Genomic DNA, 16,274 nt, shown 5'->3' with positions numbered 1-16,274 from the left:
TTCTCTAACTTCCGCTAATGCCCCACCTCCCCCTCGTACCCCATCCCTTATGTATTTATGTATTTATTTATTTCTCCCTCCCCTTTTTTCCTCTCTTTTTCTCCTGCTGTCCCTCTCACTATAGTAGGCTCCCTTCCCCTTTCTTTCTCCCTCAGCCTCCCATCCCATGATCCTCTCTCTTCTCCAGCCTCGTATCCCTTTTGCCAATCAACTTTCCAGCTCTTGGCTCCATCCCTCCCCCTCCTGTCTTCTCCTATCATTTTGGATCTCCCCCTCCCCCTCTCACTTTCAAATCTCTTACTCGTTCTTATTTCAGTTAGTCCTGACGAAGGGTCTCGGCCCGAAACATCGACTGTACCTCTTCCTAGAGATGCTGCCTGGCCTGCTGCGTTCACAAGCATTTTTTGTGTGTGTTGCAAGAATTATATTTAAATTTGTTTTAAAAAATAAATGAAGTTAGACATTAAATGACAGATTTGCATTAAAATGTGCATAAGTGAATAAATAACAGCATGCATTCCCCGTGTAAGCAGCATTATAAAAATACGGTTTAACGTGTTTACAGTGAGCACCGTAAGGGGGGCGGGGAGGGCTAACTAGAGCACTTGATCTCAAATGAAATTGAGTGTAATTATCATTCAAACCATAGATACAGCTGAATGAGACAACTTTCCTCTGGGGCCAAAGTGCAAAACATTCAAAATAGTAAGCAACCATTCAAAAAATAGTGAGTAACACAATAAAAATATCAAGCACAGAAGCATATGCATTTGAAAAAAATATACGTAGTCCACAACCCTGAGTGACAGTGTCCAGCAATCGATGATACAGTCTCCCGGCAGTGTGCAGATGCATGCATTCCAGCCTGTCATTCCACCGCTTGAACACAAGAGGGCAGCACCAACTGGCGAGGCCAAGCCCCAGCCGAGCTCAACCACGCTGTAGTGTTTCCACGTCTCTCACCGGGTCTGCAGCAGCAGGCAAGCCCGAGGCTTGAGGCCTAGTTCTCGCTACAACTGAGGCGACACAGCTCCCACGTTGACTATCCCACCACCAGACAGGGGTAACAGGCCTTGGGCAACTTACATTATCACAGTCCAACAGAGTCCTACAATCGCAAGTGAAATGTCCGAGGCAACCTCCCATGGTTTTACTGCACCAACTCTGATGCTTGCGAGCAGCGGGCAGCAACACGGCCTGCAGCCAAGTCAGCCCCTCAGTACACAAACTGGCCCCTCCGACACCCCGGCCGGTTCCACCGGCGGCACCAGTCCAGCTACTCTGATCAACCCGCAGCTCACTGATGGAGTACCCAATGTTCTTAGAGTAGAGTTGTCTTTGGATCATAAAAACCTAATTTTTCAAAGAAAAAAAAACACGTTTTGGTTGGCTTCCCCCCCCCCCCGAGAAACCGCTGCATTTGTACGTGCCACTGTCTTTGCAAACGGAATGGCTCAAGCAGTTCTGATGGACAGCCTGGGGGGAAAAAACTTTTAGGATGTTGTGGCGGTTTTGGTTTAATAGAGCTAAGGAGGTTTTCTCAATGTTTCCTTTAAACAAAATAAATAAAAGGAGGAAAAAAGGACAATGCTGAGAAATGAGCCTCCGACCACAACAGTTCCCACTTCAGATGCAAGTGCTGATATTAATAGTTTAATTCCTTGCCACACAATGTCACGTGGCCCATCACCTACACCACCCAGATGAACAGATAGAGGAGCAGAAGGTGGTGGTCAGCAGAGGAACGAAAAGATTGTTAAAAGACCAAAAAAGGAGAGAGAACACAGAGAACAAGGAGCAGCAGGCTCAGTGAACTCTATCACCATTAAATCTTGGGAGGTCAGCAAGTAACACGTGCATACACACTGTAACATATCGCCAGCTACAAATCGCTTCTGAAACAGGGCGCCCTCCAATTCACTGAGATCAACAGCTGCCCTCATCATTTACCATAAAACATTTCATCAGCACCACCACACTGCTGTGCTCCAGATATGACCATGCCAACAATTAATGAATCTGCATCAGACTGCATTGAGCTCCATAAACAGTTCTAATACCACATACTGAAAATAATGTAAAATATCAGGCATTGCACAGCTCCATTGTCTGAATATAATTTATCCAATTTGCCAACAATTACAAACAACAGAAAGTCAGCAAATGTTGGAAGTCCGAACAATACATACAAAATGCTGGAGGAACTCAGCGGGCCAGACAGCGTCTATGGAAAAAAGTACAGTCGACGTTTCGGGCCAAAACCCTTCAGCAGGACTGAAGAAAAAAAAACTGAGTATATTTGAAAGGTGGGTTTGAAATCTGCACAGTTTCTAAAAAAGAGGAGATTGAGGGATTCCACCCACCCAGAACCCCCTCCCACTGTAAACTCTATTAAACAGCAAACCTGAGGCAGCCCTTCCCATGAGACCGATTGGTTTCCCGGTGATACGGAACCCTTGTCTTTTCCCATGTTGAATCTAATCTAGGTTTACATAACAGCAACAAAAGAGCTTGTTTTACCTCTTTGAGGATCCTTTCATTGAAGAACTGTTGCAGCTTCTCATTGCAATAGTTAATGCAGAACTGCTCAAAACTATTGTGCTCAAAGTACTCTGTTGAAACACAAACCAAAGGAGGTCAGAAATACAACCACAGAGGTGCCCATGAAGAATAAAGCACTTTCCACAATCTCATAAGACTGCAGCCATGCCCGTGACTTTTGTCAAATAAAACAGGCAGGACAGCTCCCTTGCACCTTCTACTTTCCGGTTGCAGGGAGTTTATTTGTCCTTGTCCCATTCCCACACAAGCGTGCGTCAATGTGAATTTATCTGTCTAACTGACTCTGGCTTTCTAGTCTGGAAACCACAACACTCAGGCTTGTCAAAAGGTTTGGCAATATAGCCAAACCAACTGTATAATGGTGGCAAATGCATTGGTTTGCACTGCAGTAAGCACGTTAACTTCTTAAAGCAGCTGGACAAATTACAAATGCTGTGAAACACAAAAAAAGTTCAAAAATTCTGAACCTTTTGTAGAGTGTGAGTGTTTCATCAGGAATACTTTTGCTCCCCCTCCTCGTAATCCTGCCTTTCATCAGACCTCCGGAAACCGATCTCCGGAGCCCATGTCACTCTCCTCACAACCAACAGGGCACCTCTCCCCTTGGTGCCTGGTGGCAGCTGCTTCCGATCCCTCCCAATGTCAATCCAATATTCCTCTTTACTACTCAGAAATGTCTTTTCTTTCCCGCCCCAGACTTTGTCTCTTTCCCTCAGGGTCAGGTGCTAATTGAAATGACATTGCCATGGTTTCGTAAAAGATAATCTCCAAATCACAACTTTGATGCTCAATTACCTAGCATGCTTTAATTTTCATTATTAACATGAGGCTGTAATTTCTTTAATTAATAAAACCACTGGAGGAGAGTTCCAGTGACTGCTCAGGCTGGCTCCATTCTCAATGGCTGCTACAAGTAAACCCCCAATTCCCACCTTTCAGATATGGAACATGTGTGAGGGGCATGTATGCGGGGAGGGTGAATTAGAGAGACAGGAAGAGTGAGGGGATGGGGCAGAAAAAACTGGACGATACACAGATTCATGAGCCGCAGTAATTCCTCCATCTCAGTTACTGCTGCTGTTCACTTCCTCCAGCCCAAGTGAACGGGGACTGCGAGAAAGGTGACAACAGGAAGGACAGAGGTGGGGGGGAGGGGACGGCCGAGGAGGGTCAGGGGCAGCCGCCACGGGGGTTGTCGAGGGGGAATGAATGAACGGTGCACAGGTTGTAAGATGGAAGTGAGAGAGCAAGAGTGGGCAGAAATTCTAGGGGGTGAAATTGTGAGGGGCGGTGTAAATGATGCTTTATCCGTGAAGCTGTGAATAACTACCCAGAGCGAAAACCCATAATGTGAAACTACATCTATTAACCACATACCTGAACTTTCAAGTAAATGGCCTTTTATTATACCTGTTCTGAGCACGGGGTTCAGTGGCACTTTGGCACTTTTTGTGTTAAATTATGAATCTGAATAATTCATCATTATAATTTATGAAGCAATTTATTACTTAACATGGATACCTGGTACCACACTCCGCTCCAAAATCTGATAATTAGCACAGAATCCCAGCAGGCTAATTGTTCATCTTTAAAATTCCAATCCCAGATGATGGGAATCCAATTTTACAAACTCTGACATTTTCCAGATCTGCTTGTTTGGTGTCCTAATTCGACAGATTAATTATACTCCTCCGATAACTCAAGGTTATCTTGAGCACTGAATTCCCATTCCACTTAGTTCAAAACAAATTAAGAAATAATTTAAAATTAATTATATGAACGATATTATCAGCAGACTGCACTGTGGTCAAACAAACCATGTGGGTGCATAGGTATAAAACAAAAGTTAATTAAGAAAACATTTAGAATTTGTTCTACTTAAGAGATACAGCACAGTACAGACCCTTCCAGTGAGCCTGTGCCACTCAATTATAGCCGTGTGAGCTATTAACTTGCTAACCCGTACACCTTCGGAACGTGGGAAGAACCCAGAGCACCCAGGGTTCAGCCATGTGGTTATGGGGAGAAGGTACAGACTCCTTTCAGACAGCGGTGGCAAACAAACCCGTATCTGTGCTGCTGTAAAACAATGTGCTATCCACTGCGCTCCCATGCTGACCACAATGATTAGCTTTACCTCTCACAGGCACATTAAAACGTGCATTGCAATCTGCCGCTTGCGTCAACGACGACACAGTCCCAGGCAGCCCGCAGGTGGTCGCCACGCTCCCGGCGTTCCCAGAGCTAACTAACCCTAATCTGCCCATCTCTAGGGCGTGACAAGAAGCTGGGGCACCTGGAGGAAACCAGCTGGGGCACAACCGGAGAAATTAAAACTCACCAAACCCAGCAATGTCCAGAACTCCGATGAAGAAACTGGAGGTCTCAAATGGAAAGCACTGATTGACCCGCTTCACAACGTGGTCGAATAGATGGCTGTAAACGGCCTTGGCCAGAGCATCGCGAGCATTGTTCGCCTGTTCCACTTTTAAAGGCACCCTAAAAAACAGCAGAGCAGGCTTTCATTCACAAACAAAGATCTTTTGGTTCTCTTACATGACCACTGATGTTAAAACTAGCTTGCCTGACAATAAATCTTAAAATGCTTCTGACTTCCAGAAGGGTTCACAGATTTACCACATTGATTAAGAGGCCAAAGCTGATTGGCTGATCCATGATAGAAAAGCCTCTTTCTTTGGCCATTTTCTCCAGTTCATTTCTGAAACCATCCATCGCATCTCCTCCCCCCTCCCCTCTCTGCCTCGGCTGTCCCCTTATTGTTCAGTCTCCCACATCTGCAGCCCAGCACAACTCAGATCCCAATCAGCAACATCACAGGAGATTGTAGGTCAGATCGCACTTGGAGTATTCTGAGCAGATTTGGGCCCCATATCTCAGAAAGGATGTGCTGGCATTGGAGAGGGCCCAGAGGAGGTTCACGAGAACGATCCCGGGAAAGAAAGGGTTAACCTAGGAACAGCATTTGACGGCTCGGGGCCTGTACTCGTTTTAGAAGAATGGGTTGGCGGTGGGGGGGGGGGGGGAATCTCAAGGAAATGTTATCAAATATTGACGGGTCTAGAGAAAATGGGCGTTGACAGGGTTTTTCCAGTAGTGGGAAAGTCGAGGGCCAGAGGGCACAGCCTCAGAATAGAGGGGTCTGTATTTAGAACGGAGATGAGCAGGAATTTCTTTAGGCAGAGGGTGGTGAATCTGTGGAATTCATTGCCAAGGACGCTGTAGAGGCCAAGTCATTGAATATATTTAAAACGGAGGTTGATAGATTATTGATTAGATAGATATATAGATACTTTATTGATCCCAAAGGAAATTTCAGTGTCACAGTAGCATTACAAGTGCACAGACATACAAATATTAGTCAGTGACAAAGTTTATGGGGAGAAGGTAGAAGAATGGAGTTGAGGGGGATAATAAATCAGCCATGATGGAATGGCAGAGCAGACTTGATGGGCTGAATGGCCTAATTCTGCTCCTATGTCTTACGGTCTTTATGTATTGAATCTTACATTTATAACTCTGTACAAGAACAAGGCGAAGTGGAATTTATCCAGAAGAGAAAAAGAAAGCCGCACTTCTACCAGACACTGCCCCCAACAATAATCCTAAATTAATGCATTCGGCAGAAGTATTGAATTGTTAATTGGTAAAAGAAAAAGCGGTTTAATCATCTCATCAATACAGCTTTCCACTTCACCACAGCACCAGACCGCCAAGTTGTCACTGTCCCTGACTAAATTATTCTTTCGATGAAGAAGTGCCCAATTTGAAAACTCAAAGCTCAATATTTGCTGCAGAGAATGATGACTAACATTCATAAGGCTGCATTTTGTAACACAATATTCAACACTCCACTTTAAGATTTCATTTGAACAATGAGTCCTAATAACACCGCATAATTGGAGCTGTCATAGAAACGGATTATGAGCAGAAATACTCCTGGGTGTTAGTTACTATCAATCAGGTAATTCAACAGAGCCCCCTGCACCCTCAAATTCACCATCTCTCAATCTAACACATATCAATTACAATACCAGATAGCAAAAACAAAAGGAAAGAATAGACTATTACGGTAATTGTGGCTTTTCAAACACGAGTTCTGATGTTGAGTCATCCTCGTCAAGGCCTGAGGACAGTTGAAAATGATCACCCAGTCTCCATCCAGCTCACAGTGCAGCAAAACCTCGGTGAGCTCGGGACTTCGGAAATGCCTCAGCAGAAGGCTTTCCCTCACTACTGATGACTCAGGTAACGAACAAGTCCCATATTCATAGACGTCCTTAAGTCAATTTGTCCGCAAATCAGAAAATACACAAAAATCACACGATATGGCAGCACACTTTTGCAATGAATGCTATCAAAGTGACACAAGCTTGTAAAGAAAGAATATAGACCATTACAGCACAACACAGGGCCTTTGGTCCGCGATTTACTGCTGACCCTCTAACCTACTCCAAGATCAATCCAGCCCTTCCTTCCTGCATAGCTCTCTGTTCTATTCTGTGCCTATCTACAAGTTTCTTAAATGATCCTAATGTATCTGACTGAACCACCCCTCCTAGCAGGGCGTTCCACTCACCCAACACTATGTGTAAAGAACTTCTCTCTCATTTCCCTCCTACTGTACATTTTTCTCCTAATTACCTTAAAATTATCCTCTCTGGTATTAGCCATTTCTGCCCTGAGAAAACAAAAGTTTCTGTCTATCCACTTGATTTATGCCCCTTATCACTTTGTAACCTCTCACCCTCCTTCACTCCAATGAGGAAAGCCCTAGCTTGCTCAACCTATTCCCACAAGACATTGTCTCTAGTCCAGGCAACATCCTGGTAAATCTCCTCTGCACCTTCTCCAAAGCTTCCATATCCTTCTGAAAATGAGATGACTGGAACTGAGCACAATATTCCAAATGTGGTCTAACAGGGTTTAATGGAGCAGCAACTTTACCTCACAGCTCTTTAACTGAGTAACGATGGCCAAAGAACAACTACTAAAAGTGGATAGGAGGAAACTGTTCCTACCATTCATAGAAGCAAACATATGTATGTTGGACTTTTGAATTTAATATTATGGGAACTCATTTGTATGCTTGGACGTTGGTAATCCAGGTACAAGCCTTTATTTATATCCTTATTAGGTGTTATACAATATTAATAATTAACTTTCCTGCGAACCGCTAAGTTTTAAAGATCGCAGGGGAATTGGAGCCCCAGCGTGATGACGATGAACTTGACAAGCATCACCTGGTGAATGGTTCCTGAACCATCAGAATTTCTGAATAGTTGTGTAATTGTTAATGATTGTCATATTTACTGAGGTACAGTAAAAAACTTTGCTTTGCATATCATGCATTGGGACCAATTTCATCACGGGGCCTAAAAAGAAACAGGATTTAGAATATAGTTTTACAAAGGAAGTGCAGTGCAGGCAGACAGCAAGGGCGATGGTGAGGCTAAGAGCCCATCTCATCGCACTAAGGGGTCGTTCAACTTTTTTCTCAGCAGAATGGAAGATGTCAAGCCAAATGGTATGTATTTGCAGCCTTTTCTATCTGCTGTCCAGTGGAGGGGGCGGGTGGGGGGGGGAAGAGAAGGGAGAATGTCCTGAGGTGAGTGGGGACTTTGATTACGCTGGCTGCTTTACCGAGGCAAAGGGAAGTGTACACAGAGACCATGGAGAAGAGGCCGGTTTTCGTGATGAGCTGAAGTTTGCAGCTTCTTGCCTTCACGGGCAGAGCAGTTGACGTACCAAGCTGTGATATGTCTGGATGGGATGCTTCCCATAGTGCTTTGTTAAAATTTGATGAGGGTCATAGACATACTTTATTGATTCCGAGGGAAATTGGTTTTCGTTACAGTTGCACCATAGTAATAAAATCATAAATAATTAAATGGTAATATGTAAATTATGCCAGGAAGTAAGTCCAGAACCAGCCTATCGGCTCAGGGTGTCTGACCCTCCAAGGGAGGAGTTGTAAAGTTTGATGGCCACAGGCAGGAATGACTTCCTATGACGCTCTGTGCTGCATCTCGGTGGAATGAGTCTCTGGCTGAATGTACTCCTGTGCCCAACCAGTACATTATGTAGTGGATGGGAGACATTGTCCAAGATGGCATGCAACTTGGACAGCATCCTCTTTTCAGACACCACCGTCAGAGAGTCCAGTTCCATCCCCACACCATGACTGGCCTTACGAAATGAGTTTGTTGATTCTGTTGGTGTCTGCTACCCTCAGCCTGCTGCCCCAGCACACAACAGCAAACATGATAGCACTGGCCACCACAGACTCGTAGAACATCCTCAGCATCGTCCGGCAGATATTAAAGGACCTCAGTCTCCTTAGGAAATAGAGACGGCTCTGACCCTTCTTGTAGACAGCCTCAGTGTTCTTTGACCAGTCCAAGGGGGACATGTGAAATTTCTTTAGCCTCCTGAGGAACTGGAGACATTGATGTGCTTTGTTGACCATGGATATGTGGTTGGACACGGGCAGGCTATTGATGATATTGTATAGCTGATTATCAGATTAAACTGTTTAATGTCTCTTAATACAGAAATTCAATACAGATGGTGTCTTTACTGACAGATATTTTGATCACTTTTTGCAAGAGATAGCCTCTGTTGGAGAAAGAAAATTAATAGAAATGTTTAATCTGGGAAGACAGCATCCTCGAGGTGTACTGGGAACTATGCTATACAGGTTTCCCCCGCCATCCGAAGGTACAGCGTTCCTATGAAACGGTTCATAAGCCAAAATGTTGTACAGCGAAGAAGCAATTACCATTCATTTATATGGGAAAATTTTGTGAGTGTTCGCAGACCCAAAAATAACCTACCAAATCATGCCAAATAACACATAAAACCTAAAATAACAGTAACGTACAGTACAAGCAGGAATGATATGATAAATACACAGCCTATATAAAGTAGAAATACTTCTCCACAATCATTACTGAACTGTTCTCCGTAGCAAAAATCTCACACAAGCGCCGTCGGCAGAGAATCTCACGCAAGCGCTGTTGGCAAAAACATGGTGCAAGTGCTCTCCAGTAACCTTTAAGCTGTGAAGCTGCCAAATCATACCAAATCATACCAAATAACACTTAAAAATACACAGCCTATATAAAGTAGAAATAATGTATGTACAGTGTAGTATCACTTATGGGAATCGGGACAGCGCCGAGCACACTGATGATGGTGTGTTAGGCTGAGTTGGAGTTTGGGTGGTGCAGTGGCCCCCACCCTCCAGGCCGCTGAGCAGTACAGCGGTAGCCGGGAGACACACAGCATATCTTGAAAAAAGCCAAAACAAACATGCTAATTAGGTGCCGCCCGGCACGTAACTGTCAGCCCAGATCAGTGTCGATTTCCGATTGCGTCGTCGCTGATCTGGGCCGACAATTACGTGTCAGCAGCACCTAATTAATTAGCATGTTTATTTTGGCTTTTTTCTTAAAGATGTGCTGTGTGCCTCCCGGTTACTATTGCATTCTCCGCCAATCGGTATCTGCCCATGGCCTGGGAGTTGGGGTGGTGGGACACTGGGGTGTCATCTTGTCGTCTGTTTCCATTAGAGCAGGCAGCTCATCTTTTCCTATGACTGCCCGCCTCGATGTCGAAGGTCGAGGTTCGTCATCTGCTGTGGCTGATGTGGAAGGTTTGCTTGACTGCTGAGCCTCGCGTATTTTTCTATCACACAGTTCTTTAATAAGGACTCAAACTATCCTACAAATAATCCCTAAACCTACGTACCCTTTCAAAATTAAAGTCGTACTTTATCATTACTCATTTGGTTTTGATTGTTATCCTTTTTTCTTCCAAGTGCATCAGCTCTTCATCTTGGTCATGGGATGCCAAAACCTCTTCAACATCATGTTCTTCAACTTCCACAAGCCAAACACACTTTGTCCTTACTTCGTTCACCACAATCAAAATGTTTAATTATGTTTAGTTTTACACTAAGTGTAACACCCTTACAAGCTCTTTTAGGCTTTTCCGATACCATAGAACTCATCTTGCAAACGGCTGCTCACAGGCTCGTGTTAAAGTAATGCCGTTCCGAATCCGGGGGACAGCGGCTGCTCGGGGCACGCGCTGATTTTTTTATCGCGTGCTGCTTTTTCTTTCGTAACAGTGAAAACACCTTCTGAAAGCGAAAACAGGGTACTAATGTAGGTCTTTCGTAACAGTGAGGTTTATATAGCACCTTTAATGTAACAGAAGTCCCAAGATACTTCAGGACCTATCTCAGAGAATGACGTGGTCAAAGTGGAAATTAGAATCTTAGAAGGAGAAGCAGTTAAGAGTAGTTTGGCATGGTAGGGGAGAAATGTCTGGTAAATTTAATGTTTGGGCTCTCAGCCATTTACTTTGGACAGCATTGAAATGCATTGGAAAATTCAGTACTTATAGATGTGGTACAAGCAGAGTGCAATGAAAGATTAAAGGGAAAACATCTTCCCCCAAGCAACACACAAGCAGTCAGGCTCATGAGAATGATTGAGATGAAAGGGTTAATGCACGAGAAGCATTTGATGGCTCTTTATATGAGTTTATAGGAATTGGGAGTAGGGGATAGCACTGAAAGCTATCAAATATTCAAAGGTATTGATAGAGTGGTTGTGGAGAGGATGTTTCCTATAATGGGGGAGCCTAGGACCAGAAGGCACAGCCTCAGAATAGAAGGGTGCCTCTTTAGAACAGGGGTTTAGGAATTTCTTTAGCCTGAGGATGGTGAATCTGTGGAAATCATCACCACAGACGGCTGTGGAGGCCAAGTCATTGGGTATATTTAAAGCAGAGGTTGATAGATTCTTGACTAGTAAGGGCGTCAAAGGTTATGGGGAGAAGGCTGGAAAATGGAGTTGAGAGTGATACTAAATCAGCCATGATGGAACGGCAGAGCAGACTCGATGGGCTGAACAGCCTAATTTTGCTCCCATGTCTAATGGTCATTATCTGATCAACCATGCCCCCCGCCACCCATCCCATCACCGCACTGTAAACACTTTCAAGCCACATTTTATAATGTTATTTACATTATAAACATGCTGGTATTTATGTATATTCATTTTATTCCGTATACGTCCTTAATCTGTAACTTTATTAGTTTTTTATATACACACAATTATTTTACAGTATATATGCAATTCTTTATTATTTAAAATTGCTGAACGTTGTTTTTTTTTCGTTGAACGCTGTCGCGGCCTGACCAAATTCCTCACATGTGTAAATGTATAAGGCAAATAAAGTTGAACTGTGCTAATTGGTCTATGGAAATCCAGCTCTCAACTTGGACATTTTGAGGTATCAATGGAGCAAACTGTTCCAAACAAAAACGCGGAGGATCCCCAAAGGGCATGTACATGATCCCAAAAGAAGCTGCAGAAAGCAAAGTTGCTGACAACAATAGGGAGTCTGTCAGCACTAATATCAGGCAGGCAATCCGGAAAGGCACAAAGAGCTTTGTTTCCCTGGATCAATGTTGGTACGCTGGTCATCTGTGGTTTTATACGTGCAAACAACATTTTAAAAAAAGAGACCGACTTTAATATATCTGTCATGGATGCATGAATCTACACTGGCCCAGAACTTGGCTTTGCTGGGGAACTGACAGCATCCAGTGGTTCCATGCACATTCTACAGTGAAAATGTATCAGTTACTGCCTGTGATAGTCTTCTCTTCTGGAGTGCTTGCTGCATCTTCTACCAGGCTATTAGTGATCTTTGTCTCTTCACTGGCCACAGGAGTAGTACCAGATTACCGGAGGATGGCAAATGTTATTTCTTTGTTCAAGAAAGGGAGTCAGGGTAACCCTGGGAATTATAGACCAGTGAGTCTTACATCAGTGGTGAACAAGTTATTGGAGAAGATTCTAAGAGACAGGATTTATTGTATGGGCATTTGAAGAATTATTGTCTGGTTTGAGATAGTCAGCATAGTTTTATGAGGGGTAGAACACTAGAACACCACAGCACAGTACAGGCCCTTCGGCCCTCGATGTTGTGCCGACCCATACAGGAAATGGCTCACAAGCCTGACTGTATTCTTTGAGGACGTGACAAAGCACACTGATGAAGGTAGAGCTGTGGATGTGGTGTATATGGATTCTGATAAGGCTCCCCATGGTAGGGAGGCATAGGATCCAGGAAAACTTGGGTGTGTACTTTCAGAATTGGCTTGCCCATAAAAGGCAAGAGTATGGTTGTAGCTGGAGAGCATTCCACCTGGTGGTCAGTAACTGGCAGTGTTCTGCAGGGATCAGTTCTGGGACCCAGACTCCCCTTAAATATTTCACCTTTCAACCTAAACCTATGAACTGCGCCCTGGAGAGTGAAGACTTTCCAGGCGCAGATCCATGGTCTCGCAAGGCTAAGGGATGCCTTTATTATCTTTACATTTATCAACTTTAACTTTAAATAAGAACTTTGGCCAAGGCTGCCCACTGTTATTTACGATGTTTTTTGGAACCGCGGCAATCATGATTACAGCAGATCCAAATGTTAGAGAAGTGAAGGGAGGTGGGAAGGAGCATAAACTGATGTTATATGCTGACGATATTTTATTACTGATTAGTGACCCTTCTAACTCCTTACCCCCACTAATGAAAATAATTCAATTATACTCTGAGGTATTTGGTTATAAAATCAACTGCAATAAATCTGAGGCTATGCCAATGTCAAAACTGTGTTTTTCAAATTCAGTATCTCAGTTTAATTTCAGATGGGTGCCAGTTGGAATGAAGTATCTAGGGGTCAAACTTAGTCAGAATTTGGATGAAATAATCATAGAAACATAGAAACGTAGAAAATAGGTGCAGGAGTGGGCCATTCGGCCCTTCAAGCCCACACCGCCATTCAGTATGATCATGGCCTTCCCTCCATACCCCCTGATCCCTTTAGCCACAAGGGCCATATCCAACTCCCTCTTAAGTATAGCCAATGAACTGGCCTCAACTGTTTCCTGTGGCAGGGAATTCCACAGATTCACCACTCTCTGTGTGAAGAAGTTTTTCCTAATCTCAGTCCTAAAAGGCTTCCCCTTTATCTTCAAACTGTGACCCCTCATTCTGGACTTCCCCAACATCGGGAACAATCTTCCTGCATCTAGCCTGTCCAATCCCTTTAGGATTTTATACGTTTCAATCAGATCCCCCCTCAATCTTCTAAATTCCAATGAGTATAAGCCCAGTTCATCCAGTCTTTCATCATATGAAAGTCCTGCCATCCCAGGAAGCAATCTGGTGAACCTTCTTTCCTCAGATTAGGGGACCAAAACTGCACACAATACTCCAGGTGTGGTCTCACCAAGGCCTTGTACAACTGCAGTAGTACCTCCCTGCTCCTGTACTCGAATCCTCTCGCTATAAATGCCAGCATACCATTCGCCTTTTTCACCACCTGCTGTACCTGCATGCCCACTTTCAATGACTGGTGTATAATGACACCCAGGTCTCGTTGCACTTCCCCTTTTCCTAATCGGCCACCATTCAGATAATAATCTGTTTTCCTGCTTTTGCCACCAAAGTGGATAACTTCACATTTATCCACATTAAATTGCATCTGCCATGAATTTGCCCACTCACCTAACCTATCCAAGTCACCCTGCATCCTCTTAGCATCCTCCTCACAGCTCACGCTGCTGCCCAGCTTCATGTCATCTGCAAACTTGGAGTTGCTGCATTTAATTCCCTCATCCAAGTCATTAATATATATTTTAAACAACTGGGGTCCCAGCACTGAGCCTTGCGGTACTCCACTAGTCACTGCCTGCCATTCTGAAAAGGTCCCGTTTATTCCCACTCTTTGCTTCCTGTCTGCCAACCAATTCTCTATCCACATCAATACCTTACCCCCAATACCGTGTGCTTTAAGTTTGCACACTAATCTCCTGTGTGGGACCTTGTCAAAAGCCTTTTGAAAATCCAAATATACCACATCCACTGGTTCTCCCCTATCACTTTATATTATGACCCATTATTGAGTAGGATAAGAAATAATCTGGATAAGTGGGGGCACTGAGACTGTCACTCTGGGGTAAAGTGGTCATAGCACCTCAGTTTAACTATCTTTCTATGATGCCTCCTTTAAATATATCAAGCAATACAACAAAATTATCAGGGATTTTTTATGGGATAAGAAGAATCCCAGAATTAAAATGTGTATGGCCAGGAACATGGGTGGGCTCAGTCTACCAGACGTCAGGGCATATAAATTATCCTTTGAAATGACCAAATTAGCTAAACATTGGGACAGGGCTGATGTTGATTTAGATTGGGTAATTTTAGAACGGAGCCTGGCAGCACCACATTCTCCCCTTAACATCCTCTCACAACATGTGGAAAACAAGACTAATCTAAATCCTATACTATCTCACTCAAGGAGTGTGTGGAGTACAATTCATAAAGCTTGTAGAATGTCACATTTAAAGCAGTTATACTCCTCGCTCTGGAATAACCCTGAGATACGCATTGGGAAAAGAATGGTGTACTGGAAAGAATGGAAGATTAAAGTACATACAGATTAAAGTAAATACAGTAGGTGATCTCGATGAGAATGGGATTTTTATGTCATATGTGGATTTGCAGAGGAAATACAACTTTGTAGATAAAGGGAATTTTTGGAAGTATTTGCAAATAAGATTTGCAAATAAGTATTGCGTTAGTAGCATATTCAAGAACGATGACTCACAAGGTAACCCTTTAACTGAATACTTTACATTACCACAGGAAGTTCACAAAGCATCAGTGTTTTATAAAATGTTCAAGCATTCTGTGGGTGAATCGTGTAACAATCTCAAAGCAGTATGGCAGAAGGACCTTGGAAGCGATATTGAAGATAATGAGTGGTCAAATATTTTATCAAATGTGGGTAGACATATTAGGGAAGCGAGAGGGAAATTTATTCAATATAAGATAGTTCACAGATATTATTGGACACCAACTGGACTGTACAAAATGGGGATTGTTGATAATAATTTATGCTGGAAATGTAAAAATGAGGTGGGCACATATTTTCACATGATTTGGGAGTGTTCCATGGTTCGTCCATTTTGGTGTAAAGTTCTTGATTTGTTGGGGAGTTGGTCGGGTTCCACACTGCCCTTGTGCCCACGGCTTTGTCTCCTGGGTGATAGGACAATGATACCTAATGTAAACAATGACAAGTTTACTATTTTAAAGGTGGGTCTCATCACAGCTGCAAGAATTATATTGCAAAACTGGAAAAAACCGAGATGTCCCACTGTGAAGGAATGGACTGAGGAAATGATTAAGATTTCATCATATGAACACACGTTGGGAAGAATTAACAGTGAGGGAAAAGTGCAAGACGCATGGGATCAATTTTGGTTGTATGTTAATTTAAACTTAAATTAGAACTTCTTTCTGTTTCTAAGTTTTATTTGTTTTCCTGTCATGGGATGGCTGTGTAAATATGCTGTACTTTATCTGCTCTATGATATGTTGTGCTGCTTTGTAAAATAAGAATAAATAATAAAAATTTGAATTACAAAAAAAAAGAACTTTGGAAAGGCAGGAAGTTCCCTCCATAATCCTGACAGTTGACTCCAGAGAGTTGAGAAGTCCTTACTTTCCACCAGCTAGTTTGAAACTACTTCTTTCACCATCCCCACACAGAACTTGCAAAAGAAAAAGTTTTCTTCCAAATTCTTTGCACTTATCCCCCACCAAGAA

General features: G+C 43.3%; 1 protein-coding gene across 4 annotated transcripts in view; it reads right to left on the bottom strand.

Annotated features, from left to right (window-relative positions):
- LOC134350815 (unconventional myosin-VI) overlaps positions 1-16,274 on the bottom strand; it is a 281,728-nt gene that overhangs the window by 80,343 nt on the left and 185,111 nt on the right. For all 4 annotated transcript variants that reach the window (XM_063056533.1, XM_063056536.1, XM_063056534.1 and 1 more), the window contains 2 exons: positions 4,904-5,061; positions 2,521-2,612 (listed from right to left, as the gene is read on the bottom strand). In XM_063056533.1, the coding sequence (XP_062912603.1) occupies positions 2,521-2,612; positions 4,904-5,061 (250 nt within the window). The remainder of the gene's footprint in view (positions 1-2,520; positions 2,613-4,903; positions 5,062-16,274) is intronic.

The sequence above is a fragment of the Mobula hypostoma genome, chromosome 8 (assembly GCF_963921235.1).
Source record: "Mobula hypostoma chromosome 8, sMobHyp1.1, whole genome shotgun sequence".
NCBI classification, from domain to species: Eukaryota; Metazoa; Chordata; class Chondrichthyes; order Myliobatiformes; family Myliobatidae; genus Mobula; species Mobula hypostoma.
Note: the sequence above shows the minus strand (reverse complement) of the source record. Positions and strands in the feature narration are given on the sequence as shown.